The 26,157-nt window shown below is 41.6% G+C and overlaps 1 protein-coding gene across 4 annotated transcripts in view; it reads right to left on the bottom strand.

Moving 5' to 3' along the window:
* Window positions 1-26,157, bottom strand: part of UBE4B (ubiquitination factor E4B) — a 123,666-nt gene that overhangs the window by 18,288 nt on the left and 79,221 nt on the right. For all 4 annotated transcript variants that reach the window (XM_035019829.1, XM_035019832.1, XM_035019830.1 and 1 more), the window contains 11 exons: window positions 22,869-22,952; window positions 20,372-20,428; window positions 19,680-19,796; window positions 19,486-19,584; window positions 18,797-18,910; window positions 17,148-17,346; window positions 14,877-15,015; window positions 10,394-10,493; window positions 9,014-9,141; window positions 8,057-8,155; window positions 6,929-7,164 (listed from right to left, as the gene is read on the bottom strand). In XM_035019829.1, coding sequence (XP_034875720.1) covers window positions 6,929-7,164; window positions 8,057-8,155; window positions 9,014-9,141; window positions 10,394-10,493; window positions 14,877-15,015; window positions 17,148-17,346; window positions 18,797-18,910; window positions 19,486-19,584; window positions 19,680-19,796; window positions 20,372-20,428; window positions 22,869-22,952 — 1,372 coding nt within the window. The remainder of the gene's footprint in view (window positions 1-6,928; window positions 7,165-8,056; window positions 8,156-9,013; window positions 9,142-10,393; window positions 10,494-14,876; window positions 15,016-17,147; window positions 17,347-18,796; window positions 18,911-19,485; window positions 19,585-19,679; window positions 19,797-20,371; window positions 20,429-22,868; window positions 22,953-26,157) is intronic.

The following is a 26,157-nucleotide window of genomic DNA, read 5'->3' on the forward strand; positions in this document are numbered from 1 at the left end:
CCCCTGCTTGTGTTCCCTCTCTCGCTGCGTCTCTGTCAAATAAATAAAATCTTTAAAAAAAAATAAAAGATTTTGTTTATTTGAGAGTGAGTGAGCGAGAGAGCACAAATGGGGGGAGGAGGAGAGGGAGAAGTAGACTCCCTGCTAAGCAGAGAGCCTGACGGGGGGCTCGATCCCGGGACTCGGGGACCATGACCTGAGCCGAAGACAGATGCTGAACTGACTTAGCCACCCAGGTGCCCCAATTTTAAATTAAGATATATACATTGGTTTTTTAGACATAATGATAATGTACACTTAACAGACTGCAGTATAGTGTAAACATAACTTTCATATGCACTGGGAAAGGAAAAAATCCATCTGACTTCCTTTATTCTCATATTTGCTTTATTATAGTGGTCTGGATCTGAATCTGCAATAGCTCCAAAATATGCCTTATTATTTTAAATACTTTTGTATAATTAACATTTTCAAACAGGTACCCAAGTAGAGAAAAGCTTAGTAAAATCCTATGTACTCATCAATTACCAATTACCAAATCTGTGTACTATTAATTAAAATGGAACAAAGATCAAACTCAGTTATCCAAAAGACAAATAGCTTAAGCGTGAGAAGTTCCTGAGTTTATGACAAGTTTTAAAAAGAGGGAAAGTTGTCAGGTGAAGCCAATAAGGCTCAAGAAAAAGATAAAAATGTAAATTAAAATAAGATACCATTTTTACCTATCAACTTAGCAGATTATTACAAAAATGACAAAACCGCGTGTGAGGATCTGGGCGGGAGGTACCTTCTGACTGCTGGTGAGAATGAACAGTGACAAAACCCCCTGAAGGCAACGTGACAACTTGCATCACAAGCCATCAACGAGCCCATCTCTCTGACCCACCAATTCTATGCCAGAAAACACATGCAGGCAGGTTCAAAGACTGATCTCCCAGGATCCTCTCTACAGTACGATTTACATTAGAGAAAAAGTATAAATGCAAATGCCCAACAGAGAAGATGAAAAAATACTTGTGATATACAAAGTGAAAAACACAGGTTACCGAAGCGGGCCAATCATATTTAAAACCATACACACACACACACACCCATATGTGTATGTGTATATATATATGATACAGAGCAAAATGTTAACAGAGATTCTGAGGCCAGAGACTATCAGTAACTTTTATTTTCTTCTTGGTATTTCCTATTATATTTTGCAAAGAACATATTTTTTTTGTGACAAGAAAGATTATTGAAAAATGAGAGGCATAAGATAATTAACACTTATCATACAAAGACCTGAAAGCACTTACACATATTCATTAGGTCAACCTTTCTTTACAATGAATTAAGTGTCATTTTGTTAACTGTAGAAAAGTGTGAACTGGGGCGTCTGGGTGGCCCAGTCGGTTAAGCGTCTGACTCCTGGTTTCGGCTCAGGTCGTGATCTCAAGGGTGGTGAGACTGAGTCCTGCATCAGGCTCCCCACTCAGTGTGGAGTCTGCTTGAAGATTCTCTCCCTCTGCCCCATCCCTGCTCATGAGCGCTCTTTCACTCTCTCAAATAAATAAATAAATCTGTATTTTAAAGATTTTGTTTATTTGAGACAGAGAATGAGAGAGAGAGAGAGAGAGAGAGAGCGCACATGAGAGGGGGGAGGGTCAGAGGGAGAGGCAGACTCCCAGCTGAGCAGGGAGCCCGATGCGGGACTCGATCCAGGGACTCCAGGATCATGACCTGAGCCAAAGGCAGTCGCTTAACCAACTGAGCCACCCAGGCACCCAATAAATCTTTATTTTAAAAAGGTGTGAACTAAAGTGTGGAGAGCTGATTTAGAAAGAGTCTACTTGAGAAAGACGCCGGGGGGCTGATAAAGAGCCTCTCATAGCCTCAAAATCGCCCTTAATACCTATACCACTTCCCGAGCACAGCAAAAGCTAGGTAATGCCAACATTTAAAAAATTTCACTCCTCGTGCTCCCTCAAAACTGCGGTGGCCCGAATTCTACTTCGCAAGTCCGAGTTCTAAGAGGCCTGAAATGAACCACATCCTGGCTGGCCTTGCTCCCCTGCTGCTCACTGTGCTCCCTCCCACAGGTCCTCTTATTCACTAAGCTGCCCAGGCCTCAGGGCCTTTACACTTGCTGTCCCGGTTGCCTGCTACACTGTGGCTGAGATCGTCGTATGATTCACTCTTCTGTCTCATTTCCAATGTTACTCCAAAGTCACCGTCTCAGAGACCTTCCCTGACTGTGCTCCTTAAAGTAGCATCACACCCTCCTCCCACACCAACCATCTGCAAGTACCTTATTTATTGGTTCCGTTGTCTATCTGCCAACTAGAACGCCTGGCTCACAAGACCAGTGACTTGGACATCCTCACCACTAGGCCTTAGCATCAAAACCAGTGCTGACGCACAGTAAGAGCTTCATAAATATTTGTAGAATTAGAGACTGAATCTACTTGGGCTAATGCTGGCTTTGCTGATTCAGATCCGCCTGGGGAGGAGAAGAGTCTGGAAGTAAGTCTTAGTTACCAGTGTTCTTCTAAGTTCTGAGTAGCCAGGTTGGGAAAGCTGGTCCTTACGGAACTGATGGCTGGTACAAATAAAATACTCTGATTTTGGAACTTAATTTTATTTTTGAAACAAAAATTTGATCTTAAGCATTTCCAAAGCTAGGATATTCTCTGGGGGTAGAAAAGAGGAGCCTGTTCCATAGGTCCATTTCTAGTTCACGCTGGAGAGTCTGTACCTAAGTCAGCAGGTGTTATTATGGGGTTGATGCACGAGTGGGGGGCTGTCTTCTTTGGTGTCCCACTGGAGGGCTCCCTGGGCACCAGGCCCCTGTGACCGCAACAGTTAACAGTGCAGCAGTCAGGGCGACCTGTGCTAAGGTCCACCTGCTGAAGCTGCTGCCCCTCACTAGCTGCTGCCCTTCAGCAAGCTTCTGGACCTTTCTAAGCTTCAGGTTCCTCATTTGGAAGACGGAGATGTTTATAGCCCCCATCTTGACGATGGCTGTGCAGATTAAGTGAAAGGATTGGTGAGGATTCGGTAAGTCGTGGCTACTATTAGTACGGGTATCATCTCTCTAGGATTGTACATGTGGGCCAGGGCCAGGGGGTACACCGCTTGGTGGCACAGGGGAAAAGAAGCTCCTCGGATCTTACTATGGGGCTCTGCCAGACCCAGCACTGGTCTCCCAGGAAGAGGCCCACCCCTCTGCACCCCCATGCTGTATCCCAAAGCCACACTGACAGGCCCAGGGCACTTACCGAGTATAAAATACATTTAACCATACATTTTTTGCTTTTAGTACTAACAATACATGTTTACTGCAGAATAATTAAGTTCAGATAATTTTTTAAAAAGAAAAAGAAACAAAACCATTCACAGTTCTACCATTCAAAACTAACCAACTCACTGTTAGTATTTTGCTATATGTTCCTCCACGCTGTTGTCTATCGTACAGATGTGTACCAACATATTGTACATACTGGTTCATTACTTGACATTTTTAATGTAAATAACACAGTATTTTTCGCAGCTCATATAGACCCACTTCATGGATAAACTATGATTTACTTAATTTGTCCACAGCTGGAAGAAATTTAGGCTGTTTTTAGTATTTTCACTACACTGCATTATAAATAACGCTGCAGTATCCTCATAAACGTGCACACACATTTATAATTATCCCCACAGATTACTAGAAATGAAGTTTACATGCAGAAGGGTGAGCTGTCTGTTTAGCTGCTGTCTCTCAGCCCCCAACCCACCCTTTATACTTGGCTTTGCCAGGCTGGGGCTAGGACTCCCCAAGGTTCCCCTTGCCAGCCGGCCCTCTGCCGGGTCCACCAATAGGGGGTGCTGCAGGAGAACTGGAAAACTACAGGACAGCAGGGACTTGGTCCCAGGCCGTAGGCGGGCTGCTCCTGCCAGCGATGGTCCTTCCTCCCATCAGCAGCAGCTACCTCCAGTCTCCAGCTCAGTCCCACAGTCGTAGAACTAGTTAGCCTGCGCTCCTCAGAGACATGAGCGGGCCAGTGTCCTTCCTCAGAGACCTAGGTCCCAGTTCTGTCCTGGCCCTCATTCGAGCTGCCAGATTTTACTTACTCCAGCCTCTTCCCGGGGTTCCCCCAGCTCTGGAGAGAAATAATGGCTGCTTCCTGAACCCATAATCTGTCTTATGCCAAAGTTCTTATTTGCCTTTCTGTCCTCCAATATCTATTTGACCAGTTCCTTATATGGTTGCTCCTTGAACAACACAGGCTTGAACTGCATGGGTCCACTTACAGATTTTTTTCAATAAATATACATACAGGACCATAAATGCATTTACTCTTCCTTATGATTCTCTTTTTTTTTTTTTTTAAGATTTTACTTCTATTTATTTGAGAGAGAGCAAGAGAGAGCGAGGGAGCATGAGTAGGGGCAGAGGGAGAGGGAGAAGCAGACTCCCCGGTGAGCAGGGAGCCCGATGTAGGGTTTGATCCCAGGACTCTGGGATCATGACCTGAGCTGAAGGCATCCCTCTTCCTTACGATTTTCTTAATCACATTTTATTTCCTCTAGCTTACTTTCTCATAAGAATACAGTGTGTAATACATGTAACATACAAAAGATGTGTTAATTGACTGTTTATGTTACTGATAAGGTACTACATAACAAATTCAACATTCTGGTCAATAGTAGGCTTTTAATAAACCTGGGGGAGTCAAAAGGTAAAAGTGGATTTTTGGCTGTGTGGGGGGGTCTCTAACTCCTACGTTGTTCAAGGGTCAACTGTATTTAAATTCTATTAAAATAACTGGTATGGGGGCACCTGGGTGGCTCAGTCATTGAGCATCTGCCTTTGGCTCAGGTCATGATCCCAAGGTCCTGGGATCGAGCCCCGCATCGGCCTTCCTGCTCGGCGGAAAGCCTGCTTCTCCCTCTCCCCCTGCTTGTGTTCCCTCTCTCGCTGTGTCTCTCTCTGTCAAATAAATAAATAAAATCTTTAAAATAAAATAAAATAAAATAAAATAACTAGTATGTTTCTATTTTCCTTACTGGACCTTGACCAATACATAGGATATATACATTTTTAGGACTTTTGGTGTGCACTGCCAAACTGCCTTCTGGAAAGGTTTTACCAATTTACATTTTCATTAAGAGTTTCTTAGCGCTGATTCCACATACTAGCTAACGGGGAGATGAAACAGGCATTGGTGGGTTAGAGTAGTTCTCTACAACTATGTTATTAGCACTAGGTATTCTTATCTTAAAAAATAAACAGGTGAGAAGAGGTGGTACCTTATTGTTATTTTAAGAAATGCAGAATTATCTTCAACTAAGTCTGATATGTGCAAGACACTGAATGAGGTCATGTCCCGTACATATGTAGCTCATCATCTGTACCTGAATGGCCCTCTCTACCAGGGAGGAAGGTCCTCCCTACCAGGACTAAGGAATGAAAGAGGACTGGAGGGCCAAGAGGCTTTTTACCCACGAGTGTTCTCTCTGCTATTGCCAAAGTGAGGGTGTTAACAAAACTTCAAAGTGTTTGTCTATTTGCTTTAGGTTTAAGAGAATATCCATAGGCTGGGAAGAAAAGAAACGCTTTCTTTCTCTCTCTCTCTCTCTCTCTCTCTCTCCTTCCTTTTTTTTTTTTTTTTAAGTAATCTCTATACCCAGCGTGGGGCTTGAACTCACAACGTAGAGATCAAGAGTCGCATGCTCTACCGATGGAGCCAGCCAGGTACCCCAGAGAAACTCTTATGAGATGTCACAAAGCATGGTGACAAAAGAGAAAGGAGGTAGATGGACTGTTGGAACCCTTAGTAGTAGAGAGGTGACGGCACCAGCTGCAAATGAGCAGGAGCAGGTCTCGGTCAACAGGGAAGGGATGTTGATCACTGACGGTTGTCACACAGAGGAATCCTCAAACTTCTGTTGCTGCAGTGAACAGCAAGTGGCCGTACTCACGGACAGCCAGTGTTTCTCCCAGAGTATGGCAAGTACACTCTACTAAATGCTAAAGACACTTACTGAGTGCCCAGAATGTGCTAGGTTCAAGAGAAGAGAAGGCAGACAAGACATACTTCCTTTACTGCAACATGTACAAACTGGAAGGAAAATGTACCATTAGTATAATCCTATGCCTTTACGAGCAGACAGGTCAACAAGGTCCCAAGCTAATCAGCTTGATGAAAACACATTTGTAGTTCAAAAGCCAAATTAAGCGTAAAAATTTGGAATCCAATTCATCCAGAAGTGGAGGACCTCCTTACAGAGGGTGTGATGTGTTCTCTGTCTGTTCACCAGTGTAGCCTAGCACCTAGGACAGTGCCCGGCTATTAGCAGGCCCTCAGTAAATGTGTGTGGATTTAGTGAATGAGAAAAGACTCCCTGATAGCCTGATTCCACTGATTTGAGTGGGGTTCAAAAATAAACATTTTTTTTTTAAAAGATTTTATTTATTTTTTAGAGAGCGAGCGAGAGAGAAACAGCATGAGAGGGGAGAGGGTCAGAGGGAGAAGCAGGCTTCCCGCTGAGCCGGGAGCCCGATGTGGGATCGATCCCAGGACCCTGGGATCATGACCTGAGCCGAAGGCAGATGCTTAACAATCTGAGCCACCCAGGCGCCCCAAAAATAAACATTTTTAACAAGCTCCTTGTTTTACCCATATTTTAGACACTGAGTTATACAACAGTATTATAAAAGTAGCTAAAAGTTCATCTGATTTTCAGTGGATCCTGGCGTATCGTCAGGGACTAGTGCGCAGTATAGTCAATGGGATACTTCCACTCCCTAGGGAAAACTAAGCAACAGTACATTCTCTGCCGGTGGTGGGGTTAGTAGGTTATACTTGTAAGTGCCATCAGGATATTAGCTACCAGATTTAGAGTAACTCCGTCCACTGGCTTTAGACGACCTTGCCTATCCGAATACTCTTACCTGTATAAAACTTCATCAGTGAAGGGACCAATAATTTGGTGGAGAGAGGATGGTTTTCAATCATTTCAAAAAACTTCTGGGTTCGTGGCTGAACAGCAGGGTTGGTCATAAACATGACTTCTACCAGTTTGGCCACCAGATATGGATTTCGGATGTAGTTCTGGTTACATAACATCACAACGAGGAACATCACAATATCCTGAGTACAGGGCTCATAAAGCACCTGAGGAGAGTATCTGGAGAGAGGCAAGAAGAGCAAGAAATAAAGCTCCCAGAAACTCTCGCTGGGCAGATGCTAGGGTCATCAAGCAGGGAAGGGGCCAACAGGTCTAGGAGCCAAGATACTGAATTCCTTTGAACTTGCTGAGTTTCAAATGACTGTTTACTTTATAACTAGACAGATTTTAAATCTATTGTGTCTACTGGCTGAAGCATGTTATATTAACTTATATTATTTTAGGAAATAAACCAAAGCCATGATTAAATTATGAGGTAGGTTTCATAAAAGAGCTTTGCTACCAAAAAAGGCTTAAAAAAAATTTTTTTTAAAGATTTTATTTTTAAGTAATCTCTACATTCAATGCAGGGCTCAGACTCACAACCTCGAGATCAAGAGTCGCTCCACTGACTGAACCAGCCAGGCACCCCTGAAATTTTTTTCTGGTAATTGTTTTAATTAAAAAAAAACAAAAAAAAAAACTTCAAACGTCAGTTATAAACTCAAACCATTTCTTTGTAAGCTTTCTCCAATGTTATAATTAAAAAAAAATTTGGTACAAAATATAGATGTGGGTATTTCTGGCTTTTGAATGTTCACTTAGATATTTATAAACTGTTTGCTCCTTCTGTTTCTCAGAAACACATACTCAATTATTAGAAATTCAACTCAATTTTCCGAGAGTACATTCTTATCAGCATTGTTAATCCTGCTTCTGTCTTGAAGATATTATTGGAACTGGCTTGGTGCCATAGTTGGATTTATTTTTCCAGTCTCCAGACAGCATTCAGTTACAGCAGTTACATAAAATTTCAGGCATAAAATGGAGGGCTGCAATATAGTTCATAATACAATATACACTCTATGTATAAAAACAAATTAGAACCATGCAGTATGTCAAAGGCACTTACTGTACAATAAAAAATAAAAATTCAGCAACATCTTCTACATAAAACTCAGGCAATGCTGCAAATACCTTGGGGACATCTGAGTTTAAAGGCAGTGTTATACTGTCAAAGAGAATAAAAGCACAAGTTACAGAACAAAATCATGGCCCCTGGAAACCCGCCCCCCCCCCCAAAAAAACCCCAAACAAACAAACAAACAAACAAAAAACCCACAAAATCATGGCACCTGAAACTATAAGGACTATGACACGGCCATTACAAGTAAGTATTTTACTGGGGGAAAAACCTCCTATAACACAAATACGGAAAAGGTACACAAGCCAGGAGACTAGAACCTGAAATGAACAGGGAATAATGAAGACAGTGAATGTATTAGGGTGTGTAGGAGACATTTCTCCTTTTAGTGCTTTTCTGTTAAGGCTAATGTAATAAAATACGAAGGAAATAAAAGGGTCATATTTGGTTATTTTATGCAAATCAAACTGTTTCGAGGCAACAGAGCTACGTATATAACTCTAAATAATATTTTCTACTCCTGCAGGGGGCCTTGGGCCAACCTCATCAACATCAGTCGGTCCAGACATTTCATAGTAACAATAAACTAATAGTAACTGGCTGGGTATTTTCCTGGACCCAGTGCTCAAACGGGCCTAATATCCTGTTACCTCCAGGTTTTAGTTTCCAATCTGTAGATTTCCTTTTCTATCAATCTATAGCCAATTTGTAAAGAGGACCAGGTCAAAATTAAACTCATAGGTGCTGACATTCCCTTCTTACTGTAATCACTGGGAAAACACTTATTACTACTACTAATTCTGTAGTCTATACAGGTACAACCTAGAAATTGAGGAACGGATTCTTGATAAAGTAAGGGTTTGGGTTTTAGCTATCAGCTGGAGGACAGTGAAGACAACACAGCCCACCGAGGAGAGAGGAGGTGAGGAGGAAGGGCACACTCACTCGGGATAGGCGGGGTCCAGGATGCGGAGCAGCAACTGAATGAGAAGGCCATAAAAATTCAGACATCTTCTCAGAAAGCTCTCATCAAGTAAACCAGCGTCAGCACAGGCCTTGCCCCGTACCAGTTTCTGTGGAAGGAGATATGCCCCCACCCACAGATTAGTTGGTAGCCAAGTGCCTGCAGCGTTGACTGGCCAGGGAATGGGCCAGGAGATGGGAATTCGAGCTTCTAGGCTTTTCGCAAGCTTCACCTCTAACTAGCTATAACGTGCTGGTCATGTCCCCAAAGCTTTCCTTGTTCTGAGAAAAACAAAAGTACGCCATGCAAACCACTGGGCGGAAAGCTGAGCACATAGTTAAGGCTCAAAAAGGAAGTTAATACTGTCATATCTAAATAGCTTGGCTGGGGGACAGGGCTGATGGGCGTCAGAGATGGTCAGTGGAAAGAAGCCAGACAAATCTGCACCTGAATTCCAGGTCACCATTTATGAGTTGCCCCTGGACAAAATGCTTGTCCACTGAGGGTCCCACACCCGCCTCAGAGGACAGCTGTGAGAAGGAAACCCAGGCACGCATGCGCATTGGCGCATCTGTTTAAAGTTTCCAGGCGCCTTCTAACATGTCTGTGGGGTGTTCACGGGGGTCTACAGACGCCAGGAAAGGGCCCCTGGTGTATTCTGCATCTCAGCAGGTCTAGTTTATTAGCAAATAAAACAAATCTATCTTAACTTGCACCAGAAATCGAAGTTAAAATGTCCACATATCCTCCTACTAACTGAAAGAAAGCAGAACCCGCTAATATTCAGTTTTATAATTTGAACAAAAACACAAGATAAATGCATAAATAAGCTGTCTACACTCCCTTGTACAGCCTTTGCCCAGCATCCGTCTTCAGCTGTCTCTCACCAGCGGAAATCTTCCTGTCTACAGTTAGGTTCCGTGCAGTGGATCATTTTTAACGACAAATGAAGAAGGAGGGACGGTGGGGAGGGGGGGGGTCTTCCCACTGCCACAAATCCACTCAGCCACACATCGTGAAAATGCATGCCTGGCACACTGGGTCATGGGCTGGGAGGCAGCGGAGGGGAAGAACCTCGCAGAAGGGTTAAGAAAGGCAGGTGACGTCAAATTGAGGACGATAAAACCAGGAAGAATTCATGTTGTCACTGGCATAAGCAGTTGCAGATTCTGTCTTGATTTAAATACTGTATGTAGACCGAGGTGAGATCATCAACTAGTTCGAAAGTGCCGTGTTTTATCTTTAGGGGAAAGAACGATGAAGGATAAAGGACGCTGCGTGGCTCGCTCAAGGCACACATTCTGGTAGGAAGATCGCTATGGAGAGGCTGATCTAGAACGACTGCGATTCACTTTACAAACCTTAAGCTGAGTTTTGCAGCGCTTCAGCATTTCGCGGTGTCTAGTTGCCAGTGGGGAATCTTTCCATTGGCTTTCATTATTTTTCAAATCTTCCACAGTTCTGAAACCAAGGACTAATGGTCAAACACAAGAAGACACACGGATCCATCTTATCTATTCATTTTGACCATTTCAAGGACTGTCAGATACACATTTCCTCCCACATTTTAGCATCTTTAAAGTCAGAGTATTTCTTATCATTCATTGGCAGAACTTTCCTTTCTTATTGGTTCCTCATATAATGAATGTCTTAAAATTGATGGTACTTTAGGGCGCCTGGGTGGCTCAGTTGTTAAGCGTCTGCCTTCGGCTCAGGTCATGATCCCAGGGTCCTGGGATCGAGTCCCACATCGGGCTCCCTGCTCTGTGGGAAGCCTGCTTCTCCCTCTCCCGCTCCCCCTACTTGTGTTCCTGCTCTCGCTATGTCTCTCTCTGTCAAAAAAAATAAATAAATAAAATCTTAAAAAAAACCAAACAACAAAAAAAAATTGATGGTACTTTAGATTTAATGACATATGATAATTTCTTTTGGAAAGAAATACATTGTTCCCTTATTTTCCTGGGAGGGAGAAAAAGAAGTCCCTTGTGAAAATTCATGGTTACTAGACCTGGTCAAACCGAAGGCTAGTTCAACAATGGCAGCTCCTTTTCCTCTCCCGCAACCGTTCCCTCTGTGTGGAATGCTGTTCTCTGAGGTTATCTTTGCAGCTTGCCCCTTCACTTCCTTCAGATGCCTGCCCAAATATCACCTGCCAGTCAGGCCATATCCTGCCTATCTTAGAGACTGGCTCACTAAATGCTGTATCAACCCCTCTCTATCAAGATAATGTACAGAAAACTGGAGGTTGGTAAATTCTTTGAACCTACACTTCCCCAGACTCCCTTGCTGCCAGCGAATCTGCCCATGACCTAGCTTCCCTCAAGAGGTGAACCCTCGCTGGAGGCAGAAGTGAATCCTGGGGAGTGGCAGCCACACAGTGTTTCTGGAAGCACAGTAGTGGAGGAGTTCTGCCAAAAGCAGTGACAGAGGCTCTACAGTCAGGATGAACCCTGGAGCGGCTTCCTGCCAGGTCAGGTTCAAAGGTGAACTCCGGGTACATACCTCACTCCCCAAAACTGATGATGATCTGACAGACTGTAGCCACTAAGACTGTTGTGTGACACCTGTCTCTGCAGCTTATGAGGGGGAGATGGCACTGGAAGACGCTCAGAAGCCCTGTGGGATGGCAGACTGGCCGGACAGCCCACCTCTAGGGAGCCACATGGGACAGGCTCATAGAACAATGAGGCAAAGTGCAAGGCAGCCTTGTTCGGCTTCTAACTGGGTGGTCTTGACAACAAATGTGATAACAAATTTGTTTTTCCAAACAAACTGCTGTAGATTTCAAAGCACTTGGACTTATTCTCTTCCACATCCTTGGCTCCTTACCATGGAAGGTGACAGATCTATAGGTTTTATGGGCTGGGACATGAGCAACTTTGGGACATCGTTATTCTACCTACCACATTTGTAGTGACAGACTGTGGGAGTGTGTGTGGAATGGGTCCTGGAGACGCCTGATCAGCAAGAGTGAACCATGCAAAGATCCTTCTATGTAGAACTAAATTCACTGACACGGTTATACCTACCAGAGATCCTGGTTTCAAGATTATCATGAGTAGCTGGGAGGGATTTGAAATGTGCCACCAGCTAGTGGACTCAAACTTGGAATTTGACACTGACCTATGCTGAGTGAAGCTGAGCTATCTGGTATCCCTTGACAGAATTCAGAGGAAGGAATCTAAGGTTTAAGAAGCTGAAAATATTGATATATAATACTATGTGTGACTGGCTCAGACAACCCCTCCTCCTGAAACCTGCCCTCTCGCCCTCCCCATATCCTAGAGGACATCTCTCGTATCACAGCATTGGAAAGTACACAGGTGAGGGGAACACTAACGTCTTTGAGAAGCACAATAGTGACCATCCACAGTAGGGTGGGAGTGAAAGCAGTCGATGGTACCATTGAAATGGATCATCCAAAGTCAGTAAAAGAGATGGGATCCCAGGGTTCCAAGATGAAGAAACAGACAAATTCACAATCACAGTTTGAAACTGTATAAGCCTCTCTCAATAATTGATATTATAAGCTGATAAAATGAGCAGGAAGAGAAAAATTTGAATTAAAGATGAACAAACTTGACGTAACCGACAAAATATGAGACTGTGCAATAAGCAACACAGAAAACACATTCTTTTCAGGTCTCTATGGAACATTTACTCAAGTACATGTTAGGCTATAAAGCAAATTTCAATAAAGTTAAAAGGACACAAATCAGAACATGTCCTCTGACCATAATGAAATTTAGCTAGAAATCAGTAACAAAAGATAAACAGACAAATTCCCCAAGAATCTGGAATTTCAACAATATATTTTTCAATAACCCATAGGTTAAATAAGAAATAATAAAAATTAGAAAACATTTTGAACTGAACAGTAAAATGTGACAAATGTCACAAAAATGAGGGATGCAGCTAAAACCAGGCTTCGAGGGAAAGAAACAGCCTCAAATGCATATATAAGGGCTGAAAATGAATGATGTAAGTACCAGTCTTAAGAGGCAATAGAAATATCAACAAAAAAGCAAATTTAAACTAAGAGAAAGTAGAAGGAAATAATGAAGACCCTGCAGACATTAAAACGATAAAAAGAAGATATTATGAACAACTTTAGGCCTAGAAATTTTGAAACTTTAGATGTCATAGAAATACTGACACAAGATGAAATAAAAGTGTAAACAGTCATATATCTAATAATTGACTAAAACACATAATTAAAAGCTTTCTCATAAAGAAAAATCTAAGCCCAGATAGCTTCATCAATGTTTCCAAACATTTAAGAAAGAAATAACAAAACTGTTATACAATAAACTCTTCCAAAGAGCATAAAAAAAGAGAATACTCTCCAACTCATTCTATATGGCAAGCATGATAGCAAAATCTGAGGAAGACTTAACAAGAAATGAAAATTATAGGTCAATCTTTCTTTTGAACACAGACTCAAAAATCCTAAATAGAGTATAGCAAATTGAATATCCAATGAGTTATAAAAGCAATAACATAAGAGCTGAGTTTATTCCAGGAATGAAAGACTAGTTTATTTTTATTTTTTTATTTTTTAAAGATTTTATTAATTTATTTGACAGAGAGAGACACAGCGAGAGAGGGAACACAAGCAGAGGTAGTGGGAGAGGGAGAAGTAGGCTTCCCGTGGAGCAAGGAGCCCGATGTGGGCTCGATCCCAGGACCCTGGGATCATGACCTGAGCTGAAGGCAGACGCTTAATGACTAAGCCACCCAGGCGCCCCTGAAAGACTAGTTTAATATCAGAAAACTAGTTGACATTAAAAAAAAAAAAACAAAAAAACCTAGTTGATGTAATTCAACCACATTAACAGAATAGAGGAGAAAAAAATTTCTGATCTCTTTAACAGCTATGAAAAAAGCATTTAATAAAATGCAACTTCTGTTAGGAATAAAACACTTTTAAAATACTAGGAATAATGGGAAATGTTCTTCATCTGGTAATAGAGGATATAAAAAACAACTTTCCCCTATTGAATTGGAACAATAGAAAAATTTCAAGAAAGCTGCCTCTATTCAAGATTGTACTAAAAATTATGCCAGGATACTAAGGCACAGAAAAATAGCATAAGAAAGAAAACTGACTTCATTTACCAACAACATGAATATGTGTAGAAAGAAAATCTTAAAGCATCTACAGAGTAACCATCGGCATTAACAGGTGATTAGCAAGATAGATACACAGAGATAGAGTTACAAATGCAGATATGACATCCTTTTTCTCATAGTCAGACGTATCTGTAGGTCCTGGACCAAAGGCAGTGGCCACACTATGTGTTTGCTTCCTGTTCCTGTGATTTGTTTATTTGGAGGTGTTGGTACACGGGGAAAAATGCTTAGACTAAGAAACACAACAATGGTGCATTGGAAACTGAGGCTACTATCCAGCCATTGTGGGTTCCTTATGCCACCGGATAACATGCAAAAAAGGGAATTCCATGATGGCAGGAGTAAATGATCTTGATTATCAAGGGAAACTAGAGTTACTGTTTCAGAGTCCAGGGAAGAAGGAGAATGTCTGGAACCTGGGAGATCCTTTAAAGTGGCTCCTGGTCAATACCATGCTCAGTGAAAAAAGTTAATGGAAGTTTAGTAACCACATACCGAGGGGTTGAGGACTCTCAGAAACCAAGGTTGGGTCACTCTGCCACATAAAGAACTCTGGTCAACTGAGGATCGTGGATGGGGAAGCAGAAGCAGATGGTTCACTGCAACATCTTTACTCCCCACATTCGAATCCACTGGTCACAATGGAACTGCTTGCTTTGTGATAACAAGTGGTACCTCAGGCAATCCCAGGACATGGAGTCACACACATACCTATTGAGCTCCCGGATGGCCCGGAGTCTGCGGATGTAGCGACGGCAGCTTGGCAGAATGGAGAGGTGGTGGGCGTGCAGGGTAAGAAAAAAGCATTCTGTAGGGAATTTCGGCTCAGAAAATGGAGGCTGATCTCCATCTAGGAAAAATAACATGATTCCCTAAAGTCTCTAACAAGACTAAATCAGGAGAAAAAAGCACAATTAAGACAGAATTACACTTGAGTTTTCAAGAAGTTTAAGCATGTTTTTTAAAAAATATAGACTAGGGGTGCCTGGGTGGCTCATTTGGTTAAGCGTCTGCCTTCGGCTCAGGACATGATCCCAGGGTCCTGGGATGGAGCCCCATGTCAGGCTCCCTGCACGGCGGGGAGCCTGCTTCTCTCTCTCCCTCTGCTGCTCCCCCTGTTTCTGTGCTCTCTCTCTGTCAAATAAATAAATAAAATCTTAAAAAAATTTTTTAAAAATATAGACTAGTTACGTCCTGCTTATATGTTCTATCCTGCTTAGGACAGAATTCCTATGAGCTCCATTTAATGACTAGGTATCCTGCCCCATCTGATTAAATGTTTGCATAGATGTACATCAACAATCTGTCGTTATGTGCCTTCCTGATGTATTTTATATAACCATTCCTATAATTCAACACAGGTCATGAAACATCACCTTGAATCTCAAAATGTTATTAGACTATGTTAATAATCTACAGATTCCAAAGACATTTCCCTACTGTGGGCATGTTTGTCATTTTTAATTTTTCTCTATTATAAACAGTGCTTAGAAGATCTACGTATGAAAAATTACTCCCTCACCCCACTCCCAGCATTGGGAGCATATTCTAAAATGTAAAATTATTGAGAATGACAGTGTTATAATTTTGGTATAAATCAGAATTCATTAAATAAATTGATTAAATGCCATCCATTTCCTCACAAACTTATATTCTATCTTATCGCTTTGTTTTTGGATTATCTGTTTATTTATTTTTAAAGATTTTATTTTTAAGTAATCCCTATGCCCAACGTGGGGCTCAAACTCACAACCCTGAGATCAAGAGTCACAAGTTCCACTGACTGAGCCAGCCAGACGTCCCTGTTTTTGGATAATTTACAGATATACAACAGTAATCTGAATTTCCAATTTGTATCTAATTCCTATTAGTATGTATATTTTTTCCAACAAGTGTATTTTATTTTCTATGATATATACTGCTTACATTTCTTTCCCCAAAATAAAACTGTCTCTTGGTAGAATTTAGTTTGGGCCTTATACATTTATAACAGTTCTACATTTTGAAAGGCATGATTCTATCAAACGTATGACATATATTTTGCCCCATTTTTAAGTTTTACATATTCATTTTGTCTCACTCTACAAAAAGCATATTTATCTATTAAGATACTGTATATACATATTGTCTCTGATGATATGCTTCGTTTCTTAAATCATTATAAATTTGTTTCCTTCATGGGTGGGTCAAATTCTGTTTGGTTTTTTCATGTTTTATGTTTATTTTATGTGTGTGTGTGTGTGTGTATACATATATAGATATTTTTTAAATGTTTAACCCTTTGATTCTTCTGGAATCCATGATATGATTCCAAGACGATACCAGTGACTAATTCAAATCACACTAATCAAATACTAACTTTATTGTTCATCAGATACTTAGTTTTTATTATAGTTCCCATGTTTCTCTGGAATATGTGCATGCATCTGATTATGATACTGCCAGGTAAGCATGGAATCTCTATCCTATTCCATGAATGATTTTATAATATTGAAAAAATAAATGCCATAGGGTTTTGACGTCTGTTATTAACATGTTTTATAACACAGAAAGGAAAAAGATCAACAATTGTAATACCTTTAAAATAGTCATATTTTAATACCAACACAGCATCAAGATCTATGAACTATTTCATGAGAACTTTAATTGGTATATAAAATCTCTATCATAAGTCTCTGCTATTGTTTTTATTATATTTCTTTTTGGGTTTTTTTTGTTTTTTTTATTTGTTTGTTTGTTTTACTCTGAATAGTGTATTTCTTTCCACTTGTTCTATGTATCTATTTGACTTTGGCTAAGCCAAGTAAGAACATTTTTACTGCGTTAATTTTTATTGTGTATCTCTGGCTCATAAATTCATTTTCTGGAGAGGATACAACAATTTGTGAGTAATCACTAGCATCCAAATAAGATAAATTTACAAGAAGTTTTTAAATAAAAGGGCAGCGTTTTAATAACCTCACAATGAGCAATGTCACTCACAAAGTTCAGCCAGCCAGTCGTTCACGTCCTCCATCGTCGCGTTCACTCTCGTCTCGTCATTAGGAAGAGTAATCCGACACCTTGGGTGGAATATGTATGTCGGATCCACCGTCTCTAACTTGATCTTTGTACTTAGCTGCTGCAGCACCCAAAGGAAATTCAGCATGAATCCATCTGTAGATACCAATCTATCATCTGTCTGTGGAATATGAAAAAAAGGTACTTAAAATAATGATTTAAATGGAAATTTTGGCACAACTTTGTAAGGAAGAAAACCAGACATTCATCCCAAAGTCAGTGAGAGGACATATATCATCACCGCTGTCATTTTATCAGCAGGTGCTCTTTGTGGAGTATTAATCCTATGTGAAGCATTTTATACATTCACTGAATCTTCAGAAGAGCCCTTGGAAGTCAGTGATACTGCTATTCACATTTCATAGAGGGGGAAACTAAGGCTCAGAGAGTTAAATGACTTCCTTAAGATCTTCAAAATTAATTAAGTAGAAACACAATAAATGTTCCTTCCTTTCTCTTCTTTATTTCCCCTCAAGAGCATCAAAACCCTAGTTTCACAAGGTACCGTTTGACTAACACTTTCTCTGGTTGACATCATCAGTGAAATCCTGTATTAACAACATAACAATTATTAATAACGGTAGTTAACAACAGGCACTGTTCTAACAGCCTTATGGATAGTAAACCCACAGTTAGGAACCATTATTATCCCCATTTAGCACTTAGGAAACCGAGGCACAGAGAAATAATTGTCCAAGGTCCCACCATTAGTAAATGGTGGGACCACAGCAGGAAACCCAGGTAGTCTCATGCAGGGCCACACTCTTCTCTATACCTTTTTTCTTCTTCTCAGTAGAAATGTCACATCATTCAATCATTATTTATTAATAATATAGGAAGGATGCCCTTTTAACTTCTCTACCCTTGCACAGTAGTCCAGGCCACCAGGCTCCTCACCAGATCTGATACACTTATAACCTTATAACCGGTCTCCTCGGGTCTGCTTCTGTCCCTCCTCCCACTTTAGTCCATTTTCCACACAGCACATTTGGTGGTTTCCTTGCTGAAAAACCCCCAGGGGCGTCCCATTACAGTTCTTACCATGTCAGCCCCAGCCTGATGGAGCCTCTGCCCGCCCTGCTAGCCCATGACCTGCCACTCTCCTTCCTGTACACTATTCTCCAGCCACTGAAGTCTGCGTGTGGGGCTTGTTCCAGAGTTAGACCATTCCCACCTTGGTGCCTTACACAGGTCTAGAAAATTCTCTTCCCAGCCTTGTAATGGCTGACCTTCACATCAGTCTGGTCTCTGATGAAACGTCACCTCCTTAAAGGTGTCTTCCCTACCACTGATCAAAACTCCCCTACCTTCCTTCTGGTACCTCCACGGTTACTCCGGAGTCCTCTACCTTGCTTTATTTGCTTCACAGATTCTACAACTGCCTGAAATAATATATTTATATGCCTACTCACTTAGCCTATGGAAATAAGCTGCACAAGGGCAGGACGTTTTTCTATCCTGCTCAATACTATGTCACCATTTCCTAGAACAGTGCCTGGTAGATACTGAGTGAAGACAAGTTAGATGAATGAATTTAGCGAATCAATAAAAGTGGTCTTTAGGAATCCTACCTGCATCTGTGCTTTCTTCATGTTGGCATTGACGACAGCTGCCATGTAACTAAGAGCAGCCTCACGGGTCTCACCGTTTAACAGAATACTATGCAGAATCTTGAAAAGCTCTTGCTGGAATTTATTTAGAAAGGAAGAAAAGAAATTAAGACTTGACTTTAAAAATGATTCCCTTTGACTTCAAGAGCAGCTGGGCTTCTTCCCCCTTTCTCTCCTCTCCTTCTTCCGCTCATTTTAAGAGAACCTGACTACAAGAGGAACAGAAGTGTCCAAATTCAACTGTGTCAAGACAATTCGCGTGAAGGCAGATGGTGGGCTGGAGGAGGCAAGTAGTTAGAGTTTTAATGAAATAGCCTTTGCTATTGTCTTTTAGGGACAGGATCAAAATTACCTTAATTATGCTATCGTTAGCCCCTAATTTTGCTGCCGAAAAACCTCAGAACTGAAGACATATTAATCTACACTTGAGACACACGAGTCATCACGGAGCACGTGCACACTAACAGCGCTCGTTCACGCTCGTGTTTTAAAGGCCTACGAGCAGGGTGGAGGGAGAGCGTGGCCGCTAACCTCAGAACCGGTCCCCAGTGATGCCACATACTGTTGTGGCAGTTATTACTCAAGACACTGGTTATTTATATACAGCCTCTCTGTCACTCGTCCTTCGAATTCATTTTCCAAACACCTACCCTTCCCAGCTCCAAGTAATGCTGCAGTGATTGGCTGACCACGCGAGTGTTCTCCAGGGTAATGGCAGGCCCTGAGAAATATTTTTCAACCACCTTAGCCTGGGAAGAGAAGGGAAAAATTCCATCGATATATGCACATTTAGGAAGGCATCTGAACATCAGAGCAGCAAAGCACAAATAGCCACTGTACTTACATCATCTTCTGCAAAGACTGAGAAGCTGAAGAAAGCCCCCAAATAGGAGAGTCTCTGCAGCTCCCGCCCAGAGCCAGGGCTTAAGGATTTAGGCAACCACAACGGCAAAGAAGCCACCTATGCAAAAAATGGAAGAGGCAAGTCAAGCTGCTACATCGGCAAGTGAGGGGAAAATGGAATGAACAGAGTTCTCAACAGCCAACCTGTTCAGCTGGGTCTCAGCCACCAGTACCACGGCTGACAGTGAACACACAGAAACCCAAAGGTCACAAACATGCAGGATCCCTGTTGGTATTTTCTCATCTCATATGGAGGCAGAAAAGCCTCCAACTCCTCTACATTTTCACAAGATAGTCTTTTGATTTTTATGTTTCGAGAAGTTCTTTGATAGAGTTCAGATGAACTATTTTTACACTATCAAAGGACTCAGGTCAATTTTTCCATAGGACTTGTTTTCCTCGTTCTATGAAACTTATACAAAAATCATGGAAGAAAATAAATAACCTCATCCCAGGCAGTAACATATAGGGTTAACCAATTTAACTACTGAGAGCCACCCAGACGTGTTACCTATATCTAATCTAAATGCCCTCTAAGAGACTTTTTTTTTTTTCCACATAATGTTACTTAAGGGATATCTTCGGAGTTACACATCCATTGAACATGTGCAAGTCCATCAGGGAGGCACTCACCAAATTGCACACAGGGTGTGTCTTCCCAAACTTGGTTTCACAAAGCTCACCTAAAGCCTAGAAATAAGATCAGAAAGTGTCATTTTTTAAAAAAGATTTTATTTATTTATTTGAGACAGACATAGAATAAGCAGGGGGGAGGGGCAGAGGCAGAGGGAGAAGCAGACTCCTCGCTGAGCAGGGAGCCCCGTGCAGGGCTCGATCCCAGGACCCCGGGATCAGGACCTGAGCCGAAGGCAGATGCTTCACCGACTGAGACACCCAGGCACCCCGCAGAAAGTGTCATTTAAATGTATTCCATCTTAAACTGACTGACATGTGTAATATCAAGGAACAGCTCTAATGCTGCTTTAAATACATCTGTATTCCTTCCAAAACACTAAGAGCTTCACTGTTTTTCTGATGAATAAGCTAATACCTGCATGGTGTAAAAAACTTCAGATAAAATAGAAATACAAGATGAAACTAAGAATCACTCATAAACTTTACCCGAAGAGATTAACCTCTATTGATATCTTAGTTAACAGCTTTCCAGCCATAATCTTTGTGCCTATACACATTGAAATAAATGTGTGTATTTTTATAAAAAGTGATTTTTTCACTTAACATCTTTCCATGTCAAAAAAAAAAAAAGATATGCTTCATAAACTTGAGATGGCTAGTCTTGCCAGTGCTAAGTAGGACTATAAATCATTACCATCTAATGAGCTACCAAATTCAGAACATATTTAAAAGCATTAGTTGGCTTCGAGATCTTGGATATTTTTGAGAACTCCAACATTTTCCTTTGGAGCTGCAAACATTCTCACACTAGAGAATCAGGAAAAGTAGGTTTTAGGGACATAAACACAGTTTAACGTAGCCGGCGTATTCCAACCAAGCACTATTTTAACAGTGAGCTTCATTTCCTGTGATTTGAACATGGCTACCAAAGCTCCCGAGCCAGCCAGCTGCTTCTGAGGCAATGCATGTAGGCACCGAAAGGTCTCTGAGGTGCCACTGAGAAGGAAAAGCTCTCGCTGCAGAGGGCAGGGGTTCCCAAACAGTGCTGCGCATTAGGATCACCAGGGGAGTTGGAAAAACCCAGCGCCAGGCCCCATCCTCACCATACCCGCGACCAGCGGAATCACAATGTGTGGGAGCCAGGTACCGGGTGTTTTTTAAAGATCCCCAGGTGATTCCAGGGCATGGCAACCTTGGGAGGCATGGAGCCAGAGAACAATCACAATTGTTTCTGATTGCAGCTCCAGTGGTCTTCCTCTTCCTGCTCCCATTGTCCTTCCTCACACAGTGCTCTCTCGGCTGTACAAGCATCAGGAATGGTATAATAAAACTATTGTCTGTCATAATGGAGGCCTCTGTCTTTTGAGCACGAAGAACATTCTGTTGATATCTGACACTGAACGCTCCTTACTGAGACATCGAGCCAGTTCAGACCGCACAGAAAAGCTAACCATTCTGTGAAGGAACATTTACATCATCCACTGAGAATGAATATGCACTCGAGTATTTCATCACTGGACTCAAACAATCAGATGGGTTCACTTCCTTTTCTCTGGCACAGACAGAATTATGCATAAGGATTAACAGAATTTTATTTGGAACCCAAATGGCATGGGCAGTAGAAGGAGCCCTGACATAAATCCATTCAAAGTTATTTTAAAAAGAATTGCTATTTCGCCTTCTAATTTCCCACAGTATCTTCGCCTCTTAGCTCCATTTTGACTGATTAAAATAGAGACATGCACCCTTCACGTACACCCGTGTTAGCATTTATCATGCTGTGATTATCTGCGCTGTTGCGGACTTGAGTTTTGCAGTGGGTCAGGAACAACTCGTAGAGAGGTGCCTTGCCTAATTAGCCCCAGTGTCTGGCACAGAAGAGGTCCTCAGTGATACTGACTTAATGGTAAGATGGAATTAAGTCAGTAGAACGAGTACAAGGAACAACTGTAGTAAAAAGATCAATTTAACCAAGGCCTCAATTTATGGGACTGTATTTATTCATAGAGTTAGCGAATTTTGTATTTTGGTATTTTTCCCTTCACATCCTAGAGTGAAAAATATTTAGTCATATGTCAAAGTAGTTTTCTCCCCAAATTTCCAAGAAGCCAATTCACAAAGAAAAGGGTCTTTTCGTTTCTTCCTGGTTCCAGTGTGTTCACAGCAGTCAAGACCCTTCCTGTTGCCAGGAAGATCAGAAGGATACAATCGAGAGCCAACATTTTCGTAAGCTACACAGTCAGGTGAAGTGTATTTTAGTGCCTACATCACTGACTCCTGCCAAGGGCTTGCGTGCGCGGATTATGTCCTGGGCCACTACCTCCCTCTCTTCACTGATACACCTCACTGCACATCAAACACTGCATGGCCAACACAATGCTTTCCGGTTTTAAGTGTGAAAACAAGGTTGATCACCTGAAAGAAAAGTGTGTGTTACAATCATCTGGAAGAAAGCATCTGGTGAATGGCTTAAAGAAAACGAAGAGAGGTTTACCATGAGGGGGTACTTAAAGTAGTCACTATCGAGGGAGCACTCTTTGGCAGCGAGAGCCAGGCCTTGTAAAATGGGGATAAAGATCTGTAAGAAAAAAGAAATGGGAAATATAAGCTTAGGAAAAATTAAGAACAGGAGGCATGTTAAAATAAAGTGCTGAATCTGAATGTCTAAGCATTTCCACCCTCCCCAAGGAAAAGCTGTTTTGTTTATAAAGGAGTCTAGTATCTAGCCACGGAGTGTGGCTCTGTCCTCCAACGAGGCTGACCATAAAGTGATATAGCTGAATTTTCCAGAGGTAACAGGATCTGGTGAGCCCTAATTCTCGGGCAAGACTCCGAGTGACTCAATAGAAACACAATTTTTGAGCCCGCTACAGGAGTCCCCAGGGGTCCTCGCTCTAGTCAACGAAATTCTCTACATCTCGACAATGAATATGTTTCTGATGACCAAGCACCTACAATCTGTAAAGAAACTGGACTAAATGTTCCACTATTTTCTCAACTCTATCAGTATTTTAAAAAATTATTCCCAGCCACTCTCCAACCTCCATCTGATTCTTCCCATCCCTTCCTGTTTATTTTGAAGAGAAGAAAAACACACCAGTAACGAATATTATTATCATTACATTAACTTTAATTATGTAGAGCAAAGAGATAGCTGGTAAATGTGGAATCTGCAAAATTAAACTTGACTAGAACGACTTACCTCCGTTTGTGGTATAATGAAAACATGAGCATGATGCCAGAGCTCGAGGGCACGCGTATTTATTTTTACAAGTTTACCATCAACACCAGAGCATGCTATCACCATGCAAGATTTGCTCAGCACAGCTCATCTACAAATGCCACAACGTACTCACTGACCGACTCATTTAGAGAGCTGGTTGGGATTCAAGACTAATAACATTAAGTAGAAGATGGTATAAACAACAGCTGACAATCCGAATGTCAGCAAGTTGAAATGGGAGCGCTGTATAAAGCCACTAGAAAATCTGAAAAATTCCCTTTCCTACTAATTTCATCCCATTGTACTGAGCAGCTTGGTCATTTAAGGAGCACAGGATTTAAAAAAAAAAAAAAAGAAAGTGCCCTGGATTACAAAGTGCCTGTGGGGTGTCTTCAGATAACAAGATAGCTCTGGAAGAGATCGTTCCAGTTTTTGCAACTCAAACCATCAGGGTAGAAGTAACGTGCTGTCAGAAGCTAACTAAAAATGGATAGGTAAAGCTGAGGTGTGGGGATGGGGGAATGACAACATCCCAATCAAGAAAAACAAAACTGAAGTTCCCAAATCACCAAAATAAATTTTCACAATTGGTCATCTAGAATAATCTCAACATTTTTTTCCAGAATGCTATAAAGAAAACATCTTTACGTTTTCTAGTAGACTTAACCTCTTCTGCAGGTAGGATTTAATTTATAATACACAAGGTATTACTAGCTATAATATTTTTCAAATAGTCAAGCATTATAATATTTGTGTGACTTACGTATTTTTTTTAAGATTTTATTTATTTATTTGAGACAGAGAACGAGCAGGGGGTAGGGGCAGAGGGAGAGGGAGAAGCAGACTCCTTGCTGAGCAGGGAGCCCGATGCGGGGCTCGATCCCAGGACCCTGAAATCATGACCCGAGCCGAAGGCAGACGCTCAACCAACTGAGCCACCCAGGTGCCGCTATTTGTGTGACTTATGTATTTTAAATGATTCTCTTGTTTTCAAATAAACTCCCTGGAGCAATGACAAAAAAAAATACAAGTATTCATCTCCAATCCTAAATTTTAGCTGCTATTTATTTATCTGTGAATATCTCAAACATTAAAAGGAGACTGAAGTTTCAGTCAAAAGATTGAATAGTTCAGGGGCGCCTGGGTGGCTCAGTTGGTTAAGCGACTGCCTTCGGCTCAGGTCATGATCCCAGGGTCCTGGGATCGAGTCCCACATCGGGCTCCCGGCTCAGCAGGAAGCCTGCTTCTCCCCCCCCGCCCCCGCTTGTGTTCCTGCTCTCGCTGTCTCTGTCTCTGTCAAATAAATAAATAAAATCTTTAAAAAAAAAAAAAAAAGATTTAATAGTTCAAATCTGCCAAACTCTTCAGACAAAAAAAGTGAAGCACTGTTTTCCATTCAGTCATCATTTCTCTCTAGAAAAAAAGACATGGTAACACAAAGACAGACATGGAGTGTTCAGGACCAAGTGGCAGGAAAGGCATCCGAATGCTATGATTAAAAAGAAATAGTGGGGGGCACCTGGGTGGCTTAGTCGGTTAAGAGTCCGACTCTTTGATTTTGGCTCAGGGCATGATCTCAGGGTTGTGAGACCGAGCCCCATGTTGGGCTCCACGTTCTATGCGGAGCCTGCTTAAGATTGTTTGCCCCTCCCCCCATCTCTCTTTCTCCCCCACCGAAGGAGGAAAAAAAAAGAAATAGTGGGTGCACAACACTGTGAATGTACCAAATGCCACGGATTGGTTCATTTTGTTATGTGGATTTCATCTCAATTAAAAAAAAAAAGGGGGGGGGCGCCTGGGTGGCTCAGTCATTAAGCATCTGCCTTCAGCTCAGGTCATGATCCCAGGGTCCTGGGATCGAGCCCCAGGGGAAGCCTGCTTCTTCTCCCTCTCGCACTCCCCCTGCTTGTGTTCCCTCTCTCGCTGTGTCTCTCTCTGTCAAATAAAGAAAATCTTAAAAAAAAAAAAGAGGTCACTTCACAACATCTGTGTAAGTTTCTTTATGAGTAAGACAGGTATAACACAGTCCTTTCAGCTGATCACTGGGCTGATTTTATAGAGCTAAAGCTACTCTGGGTTCCTCAAATGAAGACAATAGGAAAAGTGTTCTCATTTTTTTTTTAAGAATTTATTTTTTAAGTTATTTCCCACGTAGTGGGGGCTAGAAATCACAACCCCAAGATCAAGAGTCGTAAGCTCCACTGACTGAGCCAGCTGGGCGCCCCGAGAAAGTATTCTAATTAATGCACATCATATACACAACAGAGGGTACCACTTAAACCTTCCAAGATGCTTATTTATTTTCTTTCTTTCTTTCTTTTTTTCAAGTAGGCTGCAGGCCCAGTGTGGAGCTGGACATGGGTATTAGGTATAAAAACAAATAAAAAGGAATCATATCACTTACAGCTATTGCCTCTGTTCTGTGTAGAAAGAAATGATCATATGGTAAATTGTAAGAAAGTGTCATAAAAATCCTTAAAAAAAAAAACCCTCCCATCACTGGAAACAGTTTGTGTGGAAGTTGCTGTGGCCAAGTGCTCATGTCACAAAACAGGCTGGG

This window comes from Mirounga leonina, unplaced genomic scaffold, assembly GCF_011800145.1.
Source record: "Mirounga leonina isolate KUSES-001 unplaced genomic scaffold, KU_Mleo_1.0 Mir_173, whole genome shotgun sequence".
Taxonomy (NCBI): Eukaryota; Metazoa; Chordata; class Mammalia; order Carnivora; family Phocidae; genus Mirounga; species Mirounga leonina.